The 22699-nt window shown below is 35.2% G+C and overlaps 5 protein-coding genes across 6 annotated transcripts; 3 read left to right on the plus strand and 2 right to left on the minus strand.

Annotated features, from left to right (window-relative positions):
- The first annotated feature begins 131 nt into the window (after window positions 1-131).
- On the plus strand, window positions 132-14842 carry LOC128875978 (intermembrane lipid transfer protein VPS13B). 2 transcript variants are annotated; one of them, XM_054122047.1, is made up of 39 exons: window positions 132-377; window positions 629-885; window positions 967-1144; window positions 1220-1298; window positions 1366-1541; window positions 1605-1708; window positions 1775-2024; window positions 2100-2287; window positions 2384-2593; window positions 2669-2807; window positions 2867-2984; window positions 3056-3198; window positions 3271-3443; window positions 3526-3702; window positions 3773-4061; window positions 4143-4305; window positions 4370-4757; window positions 4876-5011; window positions 5087-5254; window positions 5323-5543; window positions 5618-5837; window positions 5901-6105; window positions 6184-6361; window positions 6429-6758; window positions 6823-7026; window positions 7094-7209; window positions 7288-7636; window positions 7712-7828; window positions 7908-8024; window positions 8097-8366; window positions 8436-9047; window positions 9122-9217; window positions 9287-12857; window positions 12930-13334; window positions 13418-13594; window positions 13678-13848; window positions 13919-14112; window positions 14188-14526; window positions 14612-14842. In XM_054122047.1, the coding sequence occupies exons 2-39, from the start codon at window positions 799-801 to the stop codon at window positions 14840-14842; spliced, it is 11289 nt and encodes a 3762-aa protein (XP_053978022.1). In that variant the 5' UTR covers window positions 132-377; window positions 629-798. The 2 variants fall into 2 exon arrangements, with proteins under 2 accessions (XP_053978022.1, XP_053978021.1); XM_054122046.1 differs by having other exon boundaries at window positions 2121-2287; window positions 9122-12857.
- Window positions 14843-15482: 640 nt separating this feature from the next.
- LOC128875982 (RING finger protein 37) lies at window positions 15483-17731 on the minus strand. The gene is made up of 2 exons (XM_054122058.1): window positions 16551-17731; window positions 15483-16469 (listed from the first exon to the last, which is right to left on the minus strand). Exons 1-2 carry the CDS (start codon window positions 17192-17194, stop codon window positions 15620-15622), a joined length of 1494 nt encoding a protein of 497 aa, XP_053978033.1. The 5' UTR covers window positions 17195-17731; the 3' UTR covers window positions 15483-15619.
- Window positions 17732-18081: 350 nt separating this feature from the next.
- LOC128875984 (TM2 domain-containing protein CG11103) lies at window positions 18082-19314 on the plus strand. Its single transcript, XM_054122060.1, has 3 exons — window positions 18082-18606; window positions 18683-18770; window positions 18985-19314. Exons 1-3 carry the CDS (start codon window positions 18437-18439, stop codon window positions 19312-19314), a joined length of 588 nt encoding a protein of 195 aa, XP_053978035.1. The 5' UTR covers window positions 18082-18436.
- A 257-nt stretch (window positions 19315-19571) lies between these two features.
- On the minus strand, window positions 19572-21293 carry LOC128875983 (translation initiation factor eIF-2B subunit beta). Its single transcript, XM_054122059.1, has 6 exons — window positions 21078-21293; window positions 20922-21008; window positions 20463-20744; window positions 20225-20381; window positions 19765-20159; window positions 19572-19682 (listed from the first exon to the last, which is right to left on the minus strand). Exons 1-6 carry the CDS (start codon window positions 21143-21145, stop codon window positions 19610-19612), a joined length of 1062 nt encoding a protein of 353 aa, XP_053978034.1. The 5' UTR covers window positions 21146-21293; the 3' UTR covers window positions 19572-19609.
- A 61-nt stretch (window positions 21294-21354) lies between these two features.
- LOC128875985 (protein PBDC1) lies at window positions 21355-22654 on the plus strand. The gene is made up of 4 exons (XM_054122061.1): window positions 21355-21517; window positions 21821-21886; window positions 21963-22022; window positions 22100-22654. Exons 1-4 carry the CDS (start codon window positions 21497-21499, stop codon window positions 22457-22459), a joined length of 507 nt encoding a protein of 168 aa, XP_053978036.1. The 5' UTR covers window positions 21355-21496; the 3' UTR covers window positions 22460-22654.
- The last annotated feature ends 45 nt before the right edge of the window (window positions 22655-22699 follow it).

Raw genomic sequence — 22699 nt, forward strand, 5'->3', positions numbered from 1 at the left:
AAGATAAAAGGATTCAGATAATAATAAAACACAATATGATTTAAACATTTAAATATATTTTCGACGTTATTACATCATAACGTCTCATTCAAATATTTTGAATGAATAATGACGCGCATGCGCACTACAGTTACTTGTCACATGTAGCTGCAGTGCATCAGTGCTTGTCAAATTGCTAAGGTTAAGGCAGACGGCAAAAATAAAACTATATTTACAAAACATAAAGTTACAGTTACAAAACCCTCGATTATAAATCATTGATAGTGTTATTATTTACTCCACTGTTCCGGTATAAATACATACAGGACGCGCATTTGTTAAAATACGCTTTTATTGGCAATTTCGATGCATGGTTGACTGCCGATGTTCAATTTGAGGTTAATACATATTTCACAAATATGTTGTGACTTGTTGTATAATAATGTATTAATATAGCTATGAAAGATACAAGTTACAACGTCTCCACCTAGGAACGAAAGCGGAATAAAAATTAATTTTTAAAGTGACTACTGATTTTGTTCACCCCACTTCACTTTCCCTTTAAAAATGTTTACTGTAACTGTTCTAAGACCAAATACAACATTATTTACATTATTTACTGATAGTCAATTAATCCTATCATTTTCAGATAAAGATGCAAATTTTTAAATCGTGCTTGATAGCTTTCTGATCGATATATTTGGAATATGTTCTTCACGAAGAAGCAAATTAAAGAATAAAATTATCAAAACTTTTTATATTTATACAAATTTATTTAACTCGTGAGAGTATGTGGAATGCATTGAATTATCAGTCACAATGTTCAAATTGGAATCATATATAACTCCAGTGATCCTTAGTTATGTTGAAAAGTATGTGAAAAATTTTAAACCAGAACAATCTCAGGTATAATCTTTTATACAATTATAACACATAATTTTAAGATATTTATTTGCCTACTATATATTATCTTATTGTACATTTCAGGTTTCATTATGGGGTGGCGATGCATCATTTCAAAATCTTGATTTACGATTGGAAGTTTTGGAAGAACAACTCAATCTTCCTTTTGTCTTTGTTAGTGGTCACATACATGAATTGCTTATTCATGTTCCCTGGGTAAAAATTACTTCTGAACCTATTGTTATTACAATAAATACAATAGGTAAGTACTAAGAAGTGTATAAAAGGTTTGTCATGACTCAAAACAGATAAAAATAATTGAAATTTTTATTTGAAGAATGCATTTTAAAATTGAAAGATGATACTAAAGTGGAAGCCAGTACTTCTAGAGTACTGAGAAGACCAGAGATGCCACAGTAAGAAAAATTATTATATTTATTAGTTTATAATATAACAAACATTCTCATATTACTTTGTTAATAGGGAAGTAACATTACCTGGTTACATAAAAAGTATAGTAACAAAAGTTGTAAATAACATAACAATTATTTGTAATAATCTAATTCTAAAATATGTGGAAGAAGATATTGTTCTTAGCGTCAATGTCAGATTTCTTAGTATGCAAACTGTTGATAACAAATGGGAACCAGCATTTACTGGTATGTATGTTATATTGCATTGCAATAATTAATGACATATATTAAAATTATATATATTTATAGATGTCAATGCATATGAAGTTTTGCTTAGGAAAGTTATTACTATTCAGGACCTAACTTTATGTTTAGACAAAATGGATGCTTCTGGAAAAATAGAAATATATCAGGTACTTACTTCTTATCATTGTACACTATAAATTTTTCAGACTTTATGAATATATTTTATATTTCAGGATCCTGTTCTATATCGATGTTCTGTTATAATACGTTTAATCATAAAATATCATAGCAATACAGCAAGAAGACCTGCCATTACGCGTTTAGATCTTGATTGTCAAAAAATGGAATTTAGTATAACAGAACAACAAATACCAATGTTGTTGAGACTAGCTGCTTTGATAATGGCTTTGCAAACAAAACAATTTCCATCCAATAGAGAAGAATCGTTAATTTCTGTAGAGGAAAGGGAAGAGAACACTGAAGGTCTTATATTAATCCATAAAGCATAATTCTGTATTGTATTGTAAGCAGACTTGTTACTGTTTAATGATATTTCAGATGACATTATTTATCATACAGGTGATACTGCAGACACAACAGAATGGAGCGGATGGGCTTGGAACATGGTATCATCTTTGTTACCTTTTGATTTGGACAATGATTGGTCTGCAGAACAACAAATGGCTTATTCTGAACACACGATTCATTTAGGCATATATGTCAAAGATGCCACATTAACTTTTAAGGCAGATATTTTAAAGACAGTATTTCTCGTTTAAATTTTAATCGCGTTAAACTTCGAGATAAACTTACATAGTAAGAAATTACCGTTCTTTATACAGACAGTTGAAAATATTAAGGAGCAATTATTTTATAAGTCGCGCAAACTCAGATACAAATCATTCCTAACACTGGGATTAAATGGCGTGATGGTAGATACGTTAACTAAAGGAATTCATGTGACTAGTTTTCAAATTGTAATGAGTCGTATACTTATATATCCAAGAGGAAATTGTAGCTGTGGGCATATCGAAGTAGTTGATGGAGCACAAGTAATATTTCATATTATATTTTTAATTTTTTTATCGATATAAACTGTAACTAAACGGATTAATTATTTCATATAGCCACCCTTATATCTAGTAGCTGGAAAATTAAATCCTGATTATTTAAAAGATTCATTATTTGACGATGATTCGGTGGAAAATAAAGGAAAGGAGAGAAATTACGAACGTGCGAAATATTACCACTTAAATCCAGTTTCAGGTAACAGAACTTTAATTTTAGATTCCAAACTTAATGTTACTTATATAAATTATTTTTAGAGTCAAAACTAAAAGAGCGATGTCCCGCTTTCGTTATGAATTATGCTCATTACATTCAAATACCAAGTGATATCATTCCTGAGAAGCTGGCAGAATTTGGATCTAATTTTGAATACAGGTAACCCGAATATTTAAATATTTTTTTGGAAAAATTTTTACATAAAAGTGACTAAATTTATATTGTTTCAGCGATTTAAAGGAATGCAGAAATATAAGGTATAAAATTAGTAATTTAACAATTCGACTATGCTCAGGCGTTCTTCATCGTATCGATACAATAAAGCAAGCTGCCGCGAATTATGATTATAATCCATATATTGTAACAAAACCAGGTATTTATACAATTAGATTCGGGTTGTGTATCTATAAAATGTTAAAAAAATCATCGAATAAATCATTGTTAGATCCACTCGTGGATGAACTTCCACCAGTTACATTAGAAGAGTATGAAAACTTACAAAAAAATGTACCTAAGGTTGAAACAAGATTAGTGGTAGAGAAAGCGTCTCTTCAATTGCAATTAGCCGATCACTCTATTACTGGACTACCACGGCAGCGAAACATTGTTGAAAGTCGAGTATGTGATAAATCGATTACTGTACATGTATAGAAATAATGTGCTTATTATTATTTACTTTTTTTCCATATTGTTTGACTAGACGGCGCCTTTAGCACCTGCTTTTACAGACGATCCCTTCATGAGTATTGAATGCGATGAAGCAATGATAGGTGTGATACAGCCCTTGTATCCATTTAGACTTGCCGCGTGTGCCTCAAAGCAGACTGATCTTTCAACAGAAATGTTCCGCCAGTGCCATAAGAGTATAATGCTACAGGTACTGTAAAAGACAAGAGTATTATTATATTCGTATTTTTTATCTTCGGTAATAATTTATTTAATTTTAGGTACATGGAGGAAGGAGTCAACTTTATCTAACTAAAAATTCCCACACATCGATAATAATGCCTTACTCTGTTAAGTGTAATGCCAAAAAGTTGCTTTATCCACAGTATTGGAAGAATGTTGATTTAATACATGAAACATATTCAGCACATATAGATAGTATTACAGTTACTGGAACAAAAGCAAAATTAATGGTTGCCGCATCTATCGTGACTTCAATTTTCAATCCCACGGACGCAACAAATCCCCTTGTGTGTTCTTCTTTATTCACCGATGCCTATCAAGAAACAAGTATGTAGCATACTAATAAAAAACCAATCGTTCAGAAGTATTTCATTTATTAAATATATTTAATTTAATTGTACCTTTCAGATCCCATTTATTTGGAGTTGTTATTGGAAAATATAAATATTAAAAAATTATCATCTATGATTACAGTTTCGAATGAAATAAGTATAAGTTCTGTAAAAATGTTTGCTTTACACGAGATGCAACAGGCCCTTATATTCTCAGGCCCTGAAAGCAATATTCATGGGTAAGTATACAGTGAAAACTATTTATAAACTCTAGTTTGACAACGATTTTTTCGGTTTTTTTAGCGAGGTAGAAAATAAATCACTCCTGACATCTGTGATACAGTATCCAAAAGATGTTGAGAAACAAACACATCCACCTCTTATTTCACTTCAAATGGCAGACATCCGAGCTTCGCTCGATCCATTGTTCTTCAAATGGCTCGAGTATCGCGTTACATATTATAATTTAGGCACTTTGTGTACTATAAGGCCTGAAACGCAACAGCATTTCGAAGGTACATCCTCCGATACTGGTACCAAAAAAAAGACGTTTCCCAGTCTGCACGAAAGTGTCCACAGTTCCTCGGACAAGGAAAAAAGGAAATCAGTTGTAATGACAGAGAAATCAAAGACTTTGCAGACTGATGAGACCCAAAAGAAACATGACACAAAAATTAAAGGCGAACGACAGGTACATCGTTTATCTACTACGATATTTCAAAATGCGTAACTTTCGAACATGTATTAAGTTTTTCCTTTCAATAGTTTTGGCATATAGTTAGTAGTTATAAAGATGTAATTTATGGTAGAACTTACAGAATTTGGGAATATTGGCCAGATTAGCAAAAGTGTATCCATGGTGGTGTGGTCTAGTATTAAGTGGTTGTGTTGGACATATTGTCATTTACATACCGTCGACTACAATGAGTGGCATTGGTGCACATGGTAAGCATACACTCAAGCAGAATGAAATGTATATTTTTAGCTAACTTTGATAATTATGCTTATCACATTATTTAGGCATAGAAGAAGCAAAGGACAAAGCACTAAAAGCCGATAATAATCTACAAATGTTAATAATAAAGTTACCCAGCCTTCTTGTTCACTCATCTAATATAAATTTTGAACTGCTAGCACCTCATCTTCAGAAGTTGCCTGTTAAGCTACCAAAATCAATGTGGACAAACAGTAAGCAACAAAACAAAAAAACTGTCTAGTATACCAAGGAATGTTAGTCTCAATGCAATTTGTTCCAGAGTTGCAAAGTTTCCCGTGGACGTTGAGCCTCGTTGAATTTCATTGTTACATGTTACAACAACAAACGCAAAAGAACTTAATCAAGAAAGTGTCATTGAACGCCACAGTTGCTCTTACGACTAAAATTTCATCCCAATCAGGAGGAAATGCATTGTCTGCTTTAGGCGTTTGTGTTCACATCGACAACTCTCCTATCATCATTTCGATCTCTGAAGAACAGGTACTACAATAAATGCTGTAACAAATTCATTTTCATATATTATTTCATAATACTATAAAATATTCTTACTTCAGGTAGTTTTCATGAATAAAGTAATTACAAGTATTTTAAGCGTATTGCGAGTTTCAACCGGTACTAATAAAAGTGTTATAGCTAGTACTCAAATAAATACCGAAACACAAGTAGTTCTGCCTATCATACCACAAACTCCATCTACACCGACACAATTACTTTTCCCTGAAGATACAACTACAAACTCAACCGTTTCAACTTCAAAAGATGACATTTCACAAGGTATATTACAAATAAACTCAGTCTTCGTTCAATTTTGCATTGAATATTTCAATTTTTCCATAGAATCGGATGAATTACTTTTGACGGCGTGGATCCAGTGGACTATAACAAAAATCGCAATTAAATTATACGTCACAGAGAAAGAAAATGCGTCCTCGTTAAAATTGGTCCTCGAACTAGAAGACATTATTACTTCTTTAGACTTGCAACCTGTCTATCTTAAATTGAAAAGCAAAATTACAACTGCCACCGTATTCCACTATACTAGGTATATAATTGTATAGTGTAAAGCAATTGATTTTTATGATTTTAATTTAACTACATTCATTGAAGTAATCCTTGACAGAGCACCGAACTCACCAACTTGGGATATTGGGGAGTATGGAGGTGCAATACTTTGTGGAAGGGAAGATAACATGGAAAAAGGTGATGACTCTGGGTTTCTTAGTTTCACCATGACCAGGGCAAAATCGGGAAATGTTCATACGCGGTGGGGTATCCATAAACGACATAAGACCCAGAAGGTACTTAACGCTAAGCGACAAGGTTAATAATATTCTCAAAGTAATTTATTCACTTTTCATCTTTCAGAAAGATACAATGGCAGAAAGTACATTATCTACTAATAATTATATTTCTGAAGTAGTTGTGAAGATGCAAATGGTGGATATAATTTTGCCACTTACTGTAGTCAGTAAATACATGCAACTATTAAAACCTTTTACTTGTTTTTATCAATCCATTGAGAAAGATACAGGCGAAACTCCTGAACAAAATGTAACACCGCATTTAACTAGCGTCGCTACCCTCGATAACGAAGCGTTACCATTGATATATCTCGATTTCAAAGGACTCAGGCTGATGTTGCCTGTCTCGAATATAATGAAATTCAAACCACAACATGATTTGTTAATGCTTCAGGTAATAATATACTTTGTAAAAATATAAGCTTATAATTAAAAATAATTGGTTTGTACTTTTGCAGTTGGATGGAATTCGTATCACTCCGCACGCGGAAAATCCAATTTGCAGAACACCTTTGAGATTAGATATATATCAACTTGCAGCTCAGGCGAATATTCTAAGTATACCAGGCTCGGCTGTGGAAGATCGACAATACCAAATTAATGTTAAAAGCATATGTGCTCATACGACTACTTGGAAAAACTATCAAATCAGTATTAACAAGGTACGTCGAGATCCTTTTAAAATTACAATTGTTTCAGAAATATAATCGTAAAATTATTTATCTCTAGAAATTATCACAATCGTATCTTTATACCATGAATGAAAATCCTGCGTTAGAATGGAACAAACTTGGTCACGGAAATAGTTTAGAACAACAATTTTCCATGCTTCCTTTATTATCAAAGTATGTGACAGTTAAATTGACTAGTAAATTGACTAGTCGTGGTTGGTATAAGATTATTAATATAAGTATCTACTACAGGTTTGATCTGTGCTTGATCATTGCTCCGCCCGTTTTATTTAAACCGGATATAACAGTATGTGGAAGTGCTGTTGAAGTGAATTGCATTACGGACATTGAAGTGACAATAAATTTAGATCAAATTCAGTTAATTTCAATTCTACATAATGAATTTAGAAACTTATTACTGGGAAATTTTGAACACAAAAGTGCAACTACGTCTAGCAATACAGTGCATAAGATTTCGTCAACCATGGGAAGTGTTAAACAAATTACGTGGACGAAGCAAGCTTCCACTGATATCGATGTTGATTTTACTAAGGATAGTGGCATTGATTTTGAAACATCCAGTGTGAATTCGACGATTGTCGTAAGTTTTGTTGGTGAATTTTAATTTGTCGATATATATGCAACAGTATTATTTTATTAAGAGTTACACTTTTAGGGTAAATCTCCACTTCAAGAGACTTCTTTACTTTTACCTTTTGAATTCTTAGTAAATTGTGGCAAAATAACATTCGTACTTTACGATATTCAAAAAGTATCTACCGAATACGAAGTCGTGAGTAAATCTTTAATAAGAATTACGTCTTATAATTAATTATATTTGAAAATGAATACGAAACATAACATTCACGTAGGATATCAATGAAATTGAAGAAGACGAGGGCAAAAGTCAGAAACTACCACTACTTTATGTAATGGTTAACCAACCAAATATTTATTTTTCGCAGCAGCATCCATCGCAAAAAATCCAAGTATACAATTTTCCGAATAATACAATTTTATAAAAAAAAAAGATTTTTTAATGAAAATTTATAATCTATTAGGTATCGTGTTTTGATATGACCATGGCACTTGGAGAAAAGGAAAATCAAGAAATAATTTCAATACCGACAGAAAAAAACTTCAAAGTGTTTATGCTCGAAACAAAAAATGGCGATTTGCATCCAGATACAGGTATCCCGCCATCTTTTGTGACATTGAAATATGAGAAAACTTTAGGAAAAAATCCACAGTTCTCCATAGATATGGGCAGACCGACAAAAATTTATTTCTCTCTATCAAGACTGAGTCAAATATACGCTATGCAAAATAAGGTAATAGGTCATGTTTAATGATAATAGTACTGTATTTATATTTATAAACAATATCTTATTTATTATTAGATATTGTCATGCTTGATGAACTTACATGAAGCAACACCAACAGAACAGTTTGATGACGTAAAGGTGTCTTCTGTAACAAAACTGAAAAAACTGAATTGGCCTGATTTTAACATAAGTACAAAACAAGTTGTATTATCTCTCAAAACTGATTCCGGTGCTGAGATAATAATTAGTTTAGCTTTACTGTCTGGAAACATCTCATCTCTTCTTAGGCCTGATAGAATATATTCCAACACGGTCATAGACTCTTTCATCATATCAGCAATTTTAAATGAAAATATAAAAGTCCTCTTGAATCCATGGTGTTGCAATATTACGCTTTGTTTGCTTTGGGAACCATGGCAAAATGCTGACTCTATTCCCCAAATACAAATACAGGCAGATAGCGATAGCCTTTATTTAGATTTCGGACCAGAGCAAATAAAAATTATAAAGAACGTTGTAGACGATTGTCAGTTGCTCCTAAATGAATTAACGGCCTCTCCTTCGAAGAACAAGAGTAATGAGAAACAGATTGTACTGTCCACTGAGCAACATTATAAAGACGATCTTAAAGCAGGAGCGTTCCAATTTGTAAACGGTAATGCGGACGAACTACCTTTCCCGTATCAAGTAAGTTCCTTTGACCAGAGATCTTAGTAGTCTTTATGATAAAATTGCATTTCCTGATATACTATTTAATTCAGGTTATATTTTTCACCTATCCTCAACAATCGATGGCTTGGAGATACCCACAGCCAAGGACATTGACACGAATACATGTATCACCAGTTCCATTTGAAGTAAGTAATTTCACTTATAAATTTCTCCCTCAACTATACCTTGTACTAAGTACAATCTGTCTTTTACAGACCCTAGATTCCGATAACGATTACATCGACAAAGTACACTGCGCTCTCGAATACTGGAGCGACTGTCACATGTCCTATCAACGTTACATCGACTTCTATTTATCAGAGACGGACTCGTACCGTTTAGAATTACCTGAAAAAGCTCCAGCGCGAGCAGTAGCTTGCATATGGCGCGTAGTTTTGTTATCCACCAGTAACCGACCACTGTCCAAAACGATCATTTCAGCGCGTATACTTGCAGCATGCTTACGTATCGATTCGTACTTCAATTCTTCAATTATACCAAACATACAAGCCGCGCTGAACATCGGTGCCATACACGTATCTATGTACAATCATGTTAACGCTGACATGCACTACAGTACTTTGCCACCTCCGTTGAAAAATTACACTTTGAAAGGTACGATCCCTGAGACTCAATGCTTCATGTCCTTAGAACATAAGGAGGCTATCTTCGTACTTAACAGATGGATAGATGGTTCGATGTTGATCGATATTAATGGTATATTCGGTGTACACGTTCTAGACTATGGTCACTTGACCATGCAGGAAATACTCGATCCCTTCGAAGCAAGATTTCAGCTGTCTTTATCAGATAAAACGGATATATCCTTGATGTGTAGTCCTTTCTCGTTGAAGATATCACCGACGATAACGCACACGCTTGCAGTTTCGGCCCACTTATGGTTCACATTTCTAGAAGAGGAAAACAAAAATATGATTTTATTCACACGTTATGTAGTAGCCAATGACAGCAACGTGTCCATTCTCTTTGGTCAAAGTGGTGCAGTGGATAATATACTATTGGAGAGCAGGCAGTGTACTTTTTATTCGTGGCGACATATCAGCAATAAAATGATACGGATAGCGATAGAAGAAAATGTTTGGTTGTGGAGCAAACCCTTCTCTGTTGGCACAGATGGTGTTCAAGCGGTCGAATTTCACAATTCTGTAACCAAAGCAGCGGCGTTTGTAAGCGTTACGTCGCTTTCTGCTACGCAAAAGCTCGTAACGTTCTCTGGGCAGCTTATAATCTCCAATCAATTAACCGACAACTTCGAAATGAAATTAGTCAAGTACGAAGGCGACATTGGATCCAAGGTAAATGTATTGAAGGATGTCTATACGATTTATGGCAAAAGTCGTCCGCCATCCGTGGTACTCGACGGAAATAAAAAAATGGCAATACGTTTACGGTTCACCAGCATGGCTAATCTGTCGTGGACAGGGGATATCCCTCTCCAACCTAATGCCAAATGGGGACAACCGTGGTTAGTCAAAGTACCATGGCAAGAACACGGCCAATTTCTAAGTATTTGGGTACGAATAGTAACGCAGACCATTCAGGACAGAGTGAAGGTACTAGCTGTACTCAGCCCACTTTACATGATTCGATCACACCTACCAGTACCAGTTAGAGTACAGATGGACACGCCCTCGTTGAAGATATCTTTGAGCACTATGGTAAATGGCAGAGGCGAACGACAACAACTGTATTGTCCAGGGACATTTGAACACTTTCATCAGTTAACATTTCAATTGGAATCCGGAGTTTCCACATCTAATCCATACGTGCCGTTGTCTTACAGTTCTGTGGATCAAAGGAAATTTTTCAGGAGACCTGAAACTGAAGATATCGATAATATACTGAAAGATCTCGACAGCGAAAGCGAAGAAACAGAGTGGCCCTTCCAGAGTGACCTGATTGAGGACTGGATATCTGCAGAGCAACCACAGACACACGTGCAAGTGAAATATCAGGATGCTGGGTTAGTCTCGAGTACTTTGTTGCTAGAATTACAACCCTGGTGCTTTATATTGAACTCCATGGGATGCCACTTGTCTCTCGTGTCAGAGGATACCGAACTTTGCCAAATTCCTCATTATGGTATCGTAACACCACCGAAATTAGAAGGTACCTTTCATTTATGCGTTGGAGTTGGCGATACGTTCTACACATCTCAAGCTCTCCAATTGGCGCGTCCAGACTGGAGCCAAAGCTTTTACATGCCACGAATCGGCGGACTGATTCCTGTTGATGGAAACGTTAAAACATGCGTCGACTGCGGCTCGAGTGTCTCTATAATGAACATCAATTCGAATATGCACGAAGATATGCGCCTGATCCGCATAACAAGTAGTCATGTCATCAGCAATTTAACGTCCCAAGAACTGTACGTCGCCACATTAGCAGTGCACGAAGATGCAAACAAGTTAGAACTGCCCAACGATCTCACACTTTACAGCCTCAATATTTCACCCATGGAAGACCAGAAACAAGGGATACCGATTACGCAATGGTATACATTGTACATGGATGACATCATGGAGCCTCTTGTACTTTACATTTCGTTGAGTTTAGGGCATAAATGGTCGTGTCCCATTCGAGTCGATCAAGGAATGAGTCGCAAGTGCGTGGCTGTTCCAAATGGTTCCAGTACTCTGCCAGTAGTTATCACAACCCAAGAGGATAAAGGCACAACGTACATAATGATCCACATCGATCATCATCCTCAATTGCTGATCGAAAATACCTGTGCTTTCAAAATTGTCTTGGGCCAGGCTAACGATACGTCTGATGGAATAATACCAGACACTTCTCACTTCTCATGGATTTGCGAGGTTGAAAGTAACGCCACGTGCCATTACTCAATTCCATCCGTTAGTAACAGGTTACCCGATGCACCTGTCTCAAACGTGTCAAATGTACTACTATTTTCTGCCATAACAAGTAGTCAGAACGAGCAGTCGTCAAAAAACAGAGACCTGCGATGGTCGAGGGTTATAAATCTATCTGCAATATCAAATGCCTCTGTAGATCAATATGTAAGGCTACCATCCTATGGCGATGTGAAGCTGATCATGCAAAACTGTTGTTACACCACGATTATCAATGTAGTACCCATATCACAAGTGGAAGTGTCTGCACGAGACATTAGAAGTCGACTTTTGAGCAAGGAGAACGATACAAAGGATGTAGAAATAATGGATAGCACGTTCATCGAGCAACTGGACGATGATAAAACGATAATAAATGTACACAGCTCCGATAGCTCGACGTCAGTGACCACTTTCTTCTCGGCTCAGGACGACAATTTAATGACGGAAGCTGCCTCTCCATCGCAAATCAATTTAAGACAATTAATTACAAATATGGATAACGTAAAAGCTACCGCAAACGATGATGTGAAACCTGACGAATGTAATTCGAAAAAAGGTTCTGCGACCGTTTGTCTTCGCGGGGTTACTATTATTCTCATGCACGACATGAATGAAAACACACAAAGGATCGAAGTTGCAAGTTTATCCATGACTGATGTAATAGTTACTGTTACAACGAGGTCTAAAATCATCAACCTCTGTACTTTCATAGGCGATTTACAATTCGATAATCAATTATTCGATCAAGGAGGTTTTGACTTCCCAGTGGTATTGATAAGTCAAAGTCCTCTTGTCACGAAGGGAATGGGGTATTATACGAACAATTGTTTAATGAATAAAATAAAACAAATCAGAGAGAATTCCTTAATAGCTATTGATTATGTTTTGGAGAAACAGGGACATTTAAAAGGTATTTAACACTAAGTCTGAATTCTCAATATATTTCTTACTCGTGTACTAACTTCTTTTTTTAAATATGTAGCATGGAAAGAAATTTATTTAAAGATTGCACCCATTAGTGCCTACATCGAGGATACGTACATAGCTCAATTATTGACCTACGCAACTTCAATGGTACCACCAAGACTCTTAGTATCAGATGACACAAAGAAGCTACGAACATTAATTTCGACTACTGGAGTGTGCATACCTGATTACATAATGGTTGACGCGAAAATATTAAGCGCCCCGTTAAGGCTACAAAATTTAAAAATAGAACCTGTATCTATCTTGCTAAGCGTTCATACTTTTATGCGCTTATATGTGGCTTTGGATCATTCACCTCTGTACTTCGGAACATTTGAGAAGAAAAATGTTTTAACTACACCGTACAGGCTTGGTAATGCACTTACAATGCATTATCTATCTGGCGCTATATTTGGAGCAGGTATGAAAGTTAATACTCCCTAATTAACACTCTCTAATATTATGAATCTCGAATCTTAATATTTTAAATTGCTTATACTTTAGGTTGGGTGGTTGGATCCTTGGAAATATTGGGTTCACCAGGAAGCTTAGCGCAAGCCCTTGGCTCAGGGCTTCGAGACTTTATCTCTCTTCCGTTTCAAGGTTTATTGCAAGGTCCGTGGAGTTTCATTGTTGGAATAACGCATGGTTCAGCCAGTTTAATGAGACACGTCACAGCAGGTATTAACATCTGCATACAAATGAGCTTACGTTGGAACGTACACATTTTCTCAGCATTTTCTTAAGAAATCTATTTCACACAGGCACACTCAATTCGGTAACAAAGTTAGCGTCCAGTGTGGCACGAAATTTAGATCGCCTGACGCTCGATGAAGAGCATCTTCAAAGACAAGAGGAGTCTAGAAGAATGCGTCCTCAAGGCATGGCGCAAGGGCTTTATCAAGGCTTGTCAGGACTTGGGATGAGCGTTCTTGGTACTTAACAATACTATTTCAATTCGTTTTCACTGAAACAATTATGCTAATTTAAATATCACTTGTTTAGCTGCGGTGGCTGGTATCGCTCATCATCCCTTGCAACAAGTTTGGTCAGGAGAGATGACAACTAAAAGTCTGGTGACTGGAGTTGGACTTGGATTAGTCGGAGTAGTTACAAAACCTTTAAGTGGAGCTGCAGAATTAGTTGCACTGACTGGACAAGGACTTCTTCAGGGCGCTGGGTGGAATTCATTGCCCTCTGTAAGTAGTTTTCAGAAATGAAATGTTTCCGAATAGTATGAATTAAATCAATTAACGACTAATACATCTTTGCAGCCTCGACAACGACCCGTGGTTCAATATACAACTGGCAACAACAATGCGTCTATTAGATATGCTTGGTGGCTGCTACCCTTGTTGGAGAACAACCATGGCAATATTTTACACGTTACCAATGCAGATTATGTCATCCAACAAGGCAGCAATCGAGCCGTAACATTAGTCCTAACAAGGCACGCACTGTTACTAGTTAACGTAGCTGAAGATAGCGTAGAGCGTATATTTTTATTGAAAGACTTGACGAGTGCTGATCACCATCTTGATTCGACGATATGTTTATATTGCTCCCCTGAGACAACAGAAACCAACAGACCTGTATCACCTGCTCCATTTGAGGTATAGTATATAATTTATTTCATTCTATAAAAATTATGTACCTCTAGGAATAATATAATCTTCATTAAAAATTGTTTAATTAAAGATGGATCAAGAAATGCGAGCACGAGTGGCGGAATATGTGCGAACCAGCAGTACCGGGTTAGCCAGTGTCTCCACAAACAGCGACGGACAGTCTGATATTTTTGAAAACGCTACACCTCATTCTGATCGTACTCTCACATTCTACGTTAGCCCAGATTCGCGTAATTATCTATTATCGTTACTTAACATTGCCAAGCGACAAAGTCAGGGTAGCGGGTTTCGAGTCTTGTAACGGATCATTCAAACGCGTTACATTAATTTAATTTTGCCCATCCGCAGGTGGATTGGATAATTCATATTTTTGAGAAATAAAAAGTGATAAATCAGTATTACGCTACGAATGAAAAAATTTATTAACAAATGTAATATGCGCGATACATGTGAGACTTGTGTACATATTTAACGCAACACTCTTATTTTTAATCTGAGTAATATATAATAGATAATTTTTAAATTTATGAATTTTACGCTAAAACAATGTCCTAACATATGGCTACACGGAATTAATGACAATATGCACAATTCGGGAAACGTTCGTACATCAAGAAATGCTTTTTCAATTTTTTATACAAGAAATTTATACATTAAACAAATTCCACGTCCTTTATATACGGGGACAACACATACTGTACATATCGTAGAGAAGCTGTATTAAGTATTCATATAAATTCAAGCGTCAGGAATAAATAATGTTGCATTTTAATTTTCACATATTCTGTACAATTTTGCGGATCGGTTATAAACGACATACGTTAAACTTGTAACATAGTAAACATCCGGTAAAGGGAAAATTGTTGTGACTTGAAAGTACAATTTAATATAACTTAATTATTATACATCCTTATCGTTTAATATAAACTAGTAATCCAGAATTGCATTGCAATAAAATGTAAAAGATTTTATATATTTATTAAAAATTATTATTACATTTTATTTACAATATTTAGTGTAAAACAATCACAAGTAATATAAGGATTTAATTAATGTAAGAGAATCTTGTATTTACAAATTATTGATAAATACGTTTTATTTCGCCGTTTTTATATGACACTCTGCATAATGAACACCGTTTATCTTCAATAGATGTTAAGGCTTTCCTGCATAACACATGTTTGCATGGCAGTTGATAAAAAATTCCATTAGGACAACAAGTACAAGTGTTCAACATAGAACTTTTGTCATGGTTCTCTGGAATGTTGTTAAAACGTTTTAAATGAGGAACTACTGTGGCAACATCGAACTTCACGCTGTTATCGACCTTCAAGTTTACTACATCTGTACAGCTATCATTTTTTTTTTCATTTTCTCCTTCTATGGGCAATGATACATGAGAATTAGTAGATCTCTTTTTCTTGACTGGTTGAGTTAAAGTAGAAGCATTTCGTTTACGGGGCATTAAAATAACTGGCAGTTTGTGGCAGAACTTCTTATTCTCTTGAAAACTTGTTACAGAAGTGTGCAACATCGGCTTACTTATATTTTTATTTAATCTATTTTGCTTTAACAAATATTTAGGAGCATCTGAAATTTGTTTGTCTATCATGCTCAAAGGTAATGCGTGACCTAAAACTCTTGGCAGCTTCTTAATTTCATCTGCATTACTGTTTTCAAGTAGAAACTTGTCTATTCTCATTTTTAGAGCAGCTGCTATGATAGGTTTACGATCTTCACTGAATGGTATGCCAGTAAAGGGATCGGATAATCTTCTTCCCCATAATGCTTCGGATTCCTCATGTTTTTGTAATGTGCTTTGATCAATTATTTTTCCACTAGGCAACAGAATAGGCTGTGTCATAATTTCCCAAGTGATGGCATCTAAGAAAGACTCTGGAATTTGTAGAGATGATTCCAGTACCTCCCTAAAACAATAATACATTTGTTGAGTAAAGAATTTGTATTGCATTTCTACAATAAATTGTAAGGCCCATTGTTATATTTACTTGTTATTTGTAACAGGAAGAGGTTGATCAATCTGCTTAGGTTTTTCTACCGAAGATTGCAGTGTATCTGCAAACTCGGACTTAAAAGATTGTTGTTTACACCATAAAGAACAAATACTGGCCACTGTATCCTTTCCACAACGTGGTGATACAGTTCCCCATACTTCAATTTTGCCTAATGCAGGTACAGAGTTCTCTGTCTTACATATACACACCCTTAGGTTACTTAAATATGTTGCTAAATATCTCAGAGATGGTTTTATATGTTGTTTTAAAAAATTTGGTGGAACAGAGATCGCTTCATAGTTGTTATTCGAAAAAGAAAATAGCAGTCCAGCATTTGAGTGACCTAAGAATCCAGTAGCCAATAAAGTGTAAGGTACGCTGCTGTCATTACTGGTTTTGGCATATAATTGGAAGCCCGAAGACTTCTGAGAACCAACATGTGGCCAAATCAAAATATGATTGATTGATACATTGCAGAGGAAGCTAATGTCAATGTTAACAGGTGGTTTAATACATGCATAAGCTAAGAAACCTTTATCAGAATCACTGATTAGGTTAGAAACTTCATGACCTTCTGTGCTGACAGTACTACACTCAATTTCAGGTCGTAAACGGGGATCACAGAAGTTGAAGAGCATTTCTCTGTTGCGAAATTTCAAGCCACAACATTCTTTAAAAAAGATAGCACTTTTCAATCATTGCACATCAAGTAGAATAACTAGAGTATTTTTATAGAGGCGCTACTCTTCTCACAACGTTTGTTGCCATCTCCAGTCGTGTCTAAGCAAAGGTATTCAACGTAGAACGCGGAAATATTTGAAACGTAGTATTACAAAAAGCAATCATTTTGTCACATTTTGCCGAACTTCCGAGTTGCCACTTTGTTGTACTTTTGAGCGTTGCAACTTTGTTGAATTTTTGAGCGGCGCCATTTGCAACATTATTAAAAGATATGGAGGAAATTAAAGAGAAATATCTCAGAAATGGGGGGCAATGTACCAGGAAATAAAGGGAACTTAAAGGGAAATATACCAGGAAATGGATGGAAATTAAAAGGAAATATACCAGGAAATAAAGGGAACTTAAAGGGAAATATACCAGGAAATGGATGGAAATTAAAAGGAAATATACCAGGAAATAAAGGGAACTTAAAGGGAATTGTGCCAGGAAATGAAGGGAAATTGAAGGGAAATTGAAGGGAAATTTTCCACGATGCTGTATATTATGTCATTCTTCAGGAGTTATTAGGAGATCTTAAAATATGTTAGAATGTGTTAGGAGGTGTTAGTTGTCCAATAAGTTAATGACAGTCATCGATAACTTACGTGGCCTGAAAGATAAGCGAACGAAATGTTAGTTGTCATCAGATAGGCGCGTGTTTGCCCCTGTTAGATGTCAACCGAAGTTAGCCAGTTTGTAGGCCCGGTTGCTATATCTTTGGCGCAGAGGTGCCCCTGGTGTGTAGCAACCGATACTACCCTGCTTGTCAGCCCTGTTGTCGTCTCGTAGGCGCAGAGGTGCCCCTTTAATATGGCAACCAGTACTAGCCTGCTTGTGAGGCCGGTTATCGTTTGGTAGGCGCTGAGGTGCCCCTTTGATGCGGCAACTTATGCTACCCGGTTTGTCGATTCGGTTGCCATCTTGTAGGCGCATGAAGGATAAGGTTTTTGTCGGAAACCGGTGAATGGGAGATACTCGTTTTGCAATAGAGTCAGATGTAACATACAATAACTTAACTTGTACGCTTTGGTTTAAAAAATTATCGAATCCCTGAAGTCTTCTAATATTCGCATAATGAAACGCTTAACAATTCTAAGGCTGTCACGACATTTTGCTGCATTGTGCAACCAATAAGATGGCTCTTACAAACGAACACACCTATGTTTAAATATGTCGATTTCATCAAGATGAGGTTACAATCGTTGGTCTTGATTGTCTTCTATTTTTTGTGGGATTTACGTACGGCTTTATGCGTCGCAACAACAAATAAAACTACGGATTTTCAACAAGAGTATAGACCTGAGGGTCCTTTGGTACTGTGCAAGTTTCTGTAAGTAATTGAATCAGCTGTTTGACATTTCGTTTCGCACACTTGTTTACCCTTTATGCGAATATTCGTATTGTAGCCCGAAAGAATTCATAGAATGCGAAGAGCCAATTGATTACAAAGGTAACAAGACTGCCAAAGACGAAACTGGATATGGTTGCGTAAAGGTATGATCGCATTTGTAAACATAGACAGCAAGTTCTTGAACTATGCAAATTCATACATATATGGTTTATAGGTTATGAGGTATATACGAAGTTTTTCTCTTCGTAAAGAAGTTTATAACTGCTATCGTATTGGATTTGTATAAATTGAGGACTTACTGTAAATGAAATATGTTAAACTGTGAATTGAATACATAACATTTCATTTTATGTTTAGTTTGGAGGTTCCTGGTACGACAAAGTTGAAAAGACTAAAGTTTCTTGCACAGTGTTACCGGATATCGAGTGCTTTGGGCCGAGGACATTTGATCGTAAAGGAGTTCCTTGCATAAAATACAGCGATCATTATTTTGCTACTACTTTACTATATAGTATACTATTAGGTTTCCTAGGTATGGATCGGTTTTGTTTAGGACAAACTGGTACTGCCGTAGGCAAACTGTTAACATTGGGTGGATTGGGAGGTTGGTGGGTAGTAGATGTAATTTTGCTGGTAACAGATTCTCTACAACCTGAAGATGGTAGCAATTGGAATCCTTATGTGTAGGATGCCAAACACTAATTAAATATAAATCTCCACAATATATAAACAGCATATGTTACTTTTTTTATATTTACATTCAGTAATTTTGAGCCCACAAGATTATTAAAATGTGTTTTGTAAAATGAATTTATCTACTTGTACATACTTTAATGTGTAAATAAATATTTCTCGAAAATTAAAAAATTCTTTTCTGTATAGTAATACCCTTTTTAGAAAAAGAGAATCGTATAAAAAGGATAGATGTTAATTATTTAAGAGAGTTATACTGTACATATACAAATATAAATATGTTCGTTCTTTACAAATCGTAGTCATCCGGATGATACAATTCGCTAAGTAATCTATAAACATACGACGGTGCGTTTCCTCCCCTGAAATAAAAATAAATTATCTTGTTAATGTACAGTATTAAATAATAAAATAAATAAAAATTGTGGATTTCGTTAAACTTACGTATTCGTTATAAATAATGTAACCAATTCTGGTGGTACATAATCAAAAACTGGATTATATGCATGAATCCTTTCCAACAATGGTCCATTCGCGCTGCGAATCACACCTTGCATTGGTGAAACATGTTTATTAAAACCATCCTGTTCGTGTGAACATAGATAAAGGGGAGAAAGTTTGTAAAGTGGCAACAGAACCATTACTGGGACAGAATAATGTTTTGCAGCTTGAGCAACTGTATGTACACCTGAGATCGCTCTTAATCCTCCATTCGCCATAACGGTATGTGTACCGATTATTACTTTGTTTACACGCGACATCATCGCGAAAATTGCTACATCCGATATTAAAGTAGTTTTAATTTTAGCTTTCGCAAGATTAACTGCCATTTCATGACCCTGTAAACAGTAAAGACTCATTTAATTACATTCCTAACAAATATTTTCATATAATCTATACGCACACTTAAAGATGGTCCACCTTCCACTACTATAACTTCAAATGCTCTTGTTGCAGCAGCCCTTTTGAAAAATTCTTCTACCAATTTTGATTTACCGAATGTCATGATAATTTCATTAGAATGGATGTGTTCAGAAGCTTGTTGCGTAATATTTTCTGCACTAAAAAGATACATACATGTAACAAAAGAAATACATTATGCAATACAAGCATTTATACATCTGTTAGTTAATACAACTGACCAAGTCTCCAATTCAACTTCAAATTCGTTAATGTGTTCTATAAGAGCTGATTTCAATGAAGGTACAACAATGTTAAAATCAATTTGCTGATCGCCTTCGGCAGTCAGAATTTTATGTAACGATTCCTGTGGATCCGTTTCATCCGTTTTATTTTGTAGTTCAGAAGTGTACTCCTCCCGGATTATTTTCAATATCCTTCGTACCATATTTCCAATAGAGAATTCAAGAGGAATAGCTTCTACTAAACACTTTCCATTTCGAGTTATCACACCCATGAGGTTCCTTTGAAAATAAATGTTGTCAATTAGAACAATTAACTCTTCGCATAGACCTAAGAAAACACGAATGAAGCAAAGCAAAGAAATGATATATTCGCGACAAAAATTGATATATCCTCATTCAGTGTTTCTCAGGATTACCATTCATATACAGGCATATTAAAAACAATTTAATTCATACTCAGCAGTGGTCCATTCCGTGTTGTTTATAATTTCTTTCAAAACCGACATAGTGGCCACCACGATATTTTCCGTACCTTTAATATCACTAAAATCACAAAATATAATAAGTTGTTTCCATTTTCAGGTTAGACGAACCTAATAAATATATTCTCACCCATAATGAATGTCGTTTATTAATTTTATTACTCTCTCGTTGGTGTCCTCGTCTTTTGTACTAACCATTTTTTTTTGTTCAAATTTATCACAGACTCGGTCCTCTCGAAATCTCGTTATCCCTTTAAAAAAATTGATACGATAGGGATCGACTAATTTATTCTATCGATAACATTGAGATTGGTAGTAACAAAACACAGCTGCTATGAAAACGGACCAATGATTGGTTCAGCGAGCTTTCCTCTGTTGCGCTGCACGTGTGTTTCGACTGCGTGACATGTGTACTACTGTAGTACTACCACACCATATTGTCCATATTACACGTTCGATTCTCGATTTCCAACGTATAACGTTCTTATAAACATCGCTGAATTTATTTGATAATTCAACGATAACAAGTTGTTTTTAGCTAGTAGAGAAATGGCGTTTATTGGGGATGTTGTGAGTACGATGAACTTCTATTAATTTCACCAATTTTTTCGCGTGAGAGTAACTCTTAACCTATTGTGTACGTTTCGTTTCATTGTTTATCTCAAATTTCACTGAAATCACGATGAAACAACTTGCTCGAAACAATGTTTTACTTTATACGGAGTTTACCTTGGTAGCTATCTGAAACATGGTTCTATTGCGAAGTTATTATCAAACTGTGTTTATCTATTTTTAAGAATGTACTGTTATTTTTATTTTTTATTAAAATCGTGAGCTGTTCATCGATTGGGAATAATTTGTCGCTATTTTAAGACCGCAGATCAACTGTTAGCTGGATCCGATGTGTTGTCCAGACCTGCAGAAGAATTTGACAATGATGTAAGTTATAATTAAAGAAAAAATTGGACAATCGAATTTGCATAAGTAACTACAATATGTCTGCATGTTTTTTTAGCCTTCCGTAGAAGCTATGTGGGCAATGAAAGCAATGGAGCACGCAGAAGTTTATTTTAATGTAAAAATAATTTTAAATTACTTGTTTACATTTGACAACAGATAAAGATTTAAACATTGAATACCTTTTCATTATAGATTTTATGTTCTGTCGATCCTAAGTTTTTAAAACTTACTCCTCACGATGAACAAATATATAAAACCTTTCGAGATGTATTCCCTGATCTAAAAGTGAATAAAATAAATGAGGACGAATTAAAATCACCAGAGGGAAAAATTAAGTGGAGACCATTTTGCGAGCAATTCAAGGGGCTTGTAGAGGACTATAGTTTCGGTACATTGTTGAGAGCAGATTGCGACGGTGATTACTCTGAAGAAAACAGTATACTCACAACTAGAATACAATTTTATGCCATTGAACTTGCCAGAAATAGAGAAGGTTTTAACGATGGTATTAGGAAAAAATACAAGCCAAACAGAAGTACAGAAAAATCGTAGGTTACAATACGATATTCTGATATTACATGTTAAAGAATAATTGCATAGTATGTAATTTTTCATCTACAATTTTGTACAATCTGAATGTATGAGGACTTGCAAAGTTACACATTTTAATAGAATGTTATTTATACTGAACAGAGGCAAAAAATAAACAAAGTTAAAGAAAATATGTTGGTATATATGTATATAGACACTCAGCACATATTAGCTAATTATATTATAAATTTTTGTACAACA

Source organism: Hylaeus volcanicus, chromosome 4 (assembly GCF_026283585.1).
Source record: "Hylaeus volcanicus isolate JK05 chromosome 4, UHH_iyHylVolc1.0_haploid, whole genome shotgun sequence".
Classification (NCBI taxonomy): Eukaryota; Metazoa; Arthropoda; class Insecta; order Hymenoptera; family Colletidae; genus Hylaeus; species Hylaeus volcanicus.

Excerpts from the sequence above, each read along its gene's own strand:
- LOC128875978 (XM_054122046.1), top strand. The coding sequence starts at position 799 with ATGTTCAAATTGGAATCATATATAACTCCAGTGATCCTTAGTTATGTT. Across the intron at positions 7,637-7,711 it reads GTGTGAATTCGACGATTGTC|GGTAAATCTCCACTTCAAGA; the intron begins GTAAGTTTTGTT and ends TTACACTTTTAG. Across the intron at positions 8,025-8,096 it reads ATCCATCGCAAAAAATCCAA|GTATCGTGTTTTGATATGAC; the intron begins GTATACAATTTT and ends ATAATCTATTAG.
- LOC128875982 (XM_054122058.1), bottom strand. The coding sequence starts at position 17,194 with ATGCTCTTCAACTTCTGTGATCCCCGTTTACGACCTGAAATTGAGTGT. Across the intron at positions 16,470-16,550 it reads CTTCCTGTTACAAATAACAA|GGAGGTACTGGAATCATCTC; the intron begins GTAAATATAACA and ends TTATTGTTTTAG.
- LOC128875984 (XM_054122060.1), top strand. The coding sequence starts at position 18,437 with ATGTTTAAATATGTCGATTTCATCAAGATGAGGTTACAATCGTTGGTC. Across the intron at positions 18,607-18,682 it reads TTGGTACTGTGCAAGTTTCT|CCCGAAAGAATTCATAGAAT; the intron begins GTAAGTAATTGA and ends TTCGTATTGTAG. Across the intron at positions 18,771-18,984 it reads CTGGATATGGTTGCGTAAAG|TTTGGAGGTTCCTGGTACGA; the intron begins GTATGATCGCAT and ends TTTTATGTTTAG.
- LOC128875983 (XM_054122059.1), bottom strand. The coding sequence starts at position 21,145 with ATGGTTAGTACAAAAGACGAGGACACCAACGAGAGAGTAATAAAATTA. Across the intron at positions 20,745-20,921 it reads ACGGAATGGACCACTGCTGA|GAACCTCATGGGTGTGATAA; the intron begins GTATGAATTAAA and ends TTATTTTCAAAG. Across the intron at positions 19,683-19,764 it reads ACATTATTTATAACGAATAC|GGGAGGAAACGCACCGTCGT; the intron begins GTAAGTTTAACG and ends TTTTTATTTCAG.
- LOC128875985 (XM_054122061.1), top strand. The coding sequence starts at position 21,497 with ATGGCGTTTATTGGGGATGTT. Across the intron at positions 21,518-21,820 it reads TGGCGTTTATTGGGGATGTT|ACCGCAGATCAACTGTTAGC; the intron begins GTGAGTACGATG and ends CGCTATTTTAAG. Across the intron at positions 21,887-21,962 it reads CAGAAGAATTTGACAATGAT|CCTTCCGTAGAAGCTATGTG; the intron begins GTAAGTTATAAT and ends ATGTTTTTTTAG.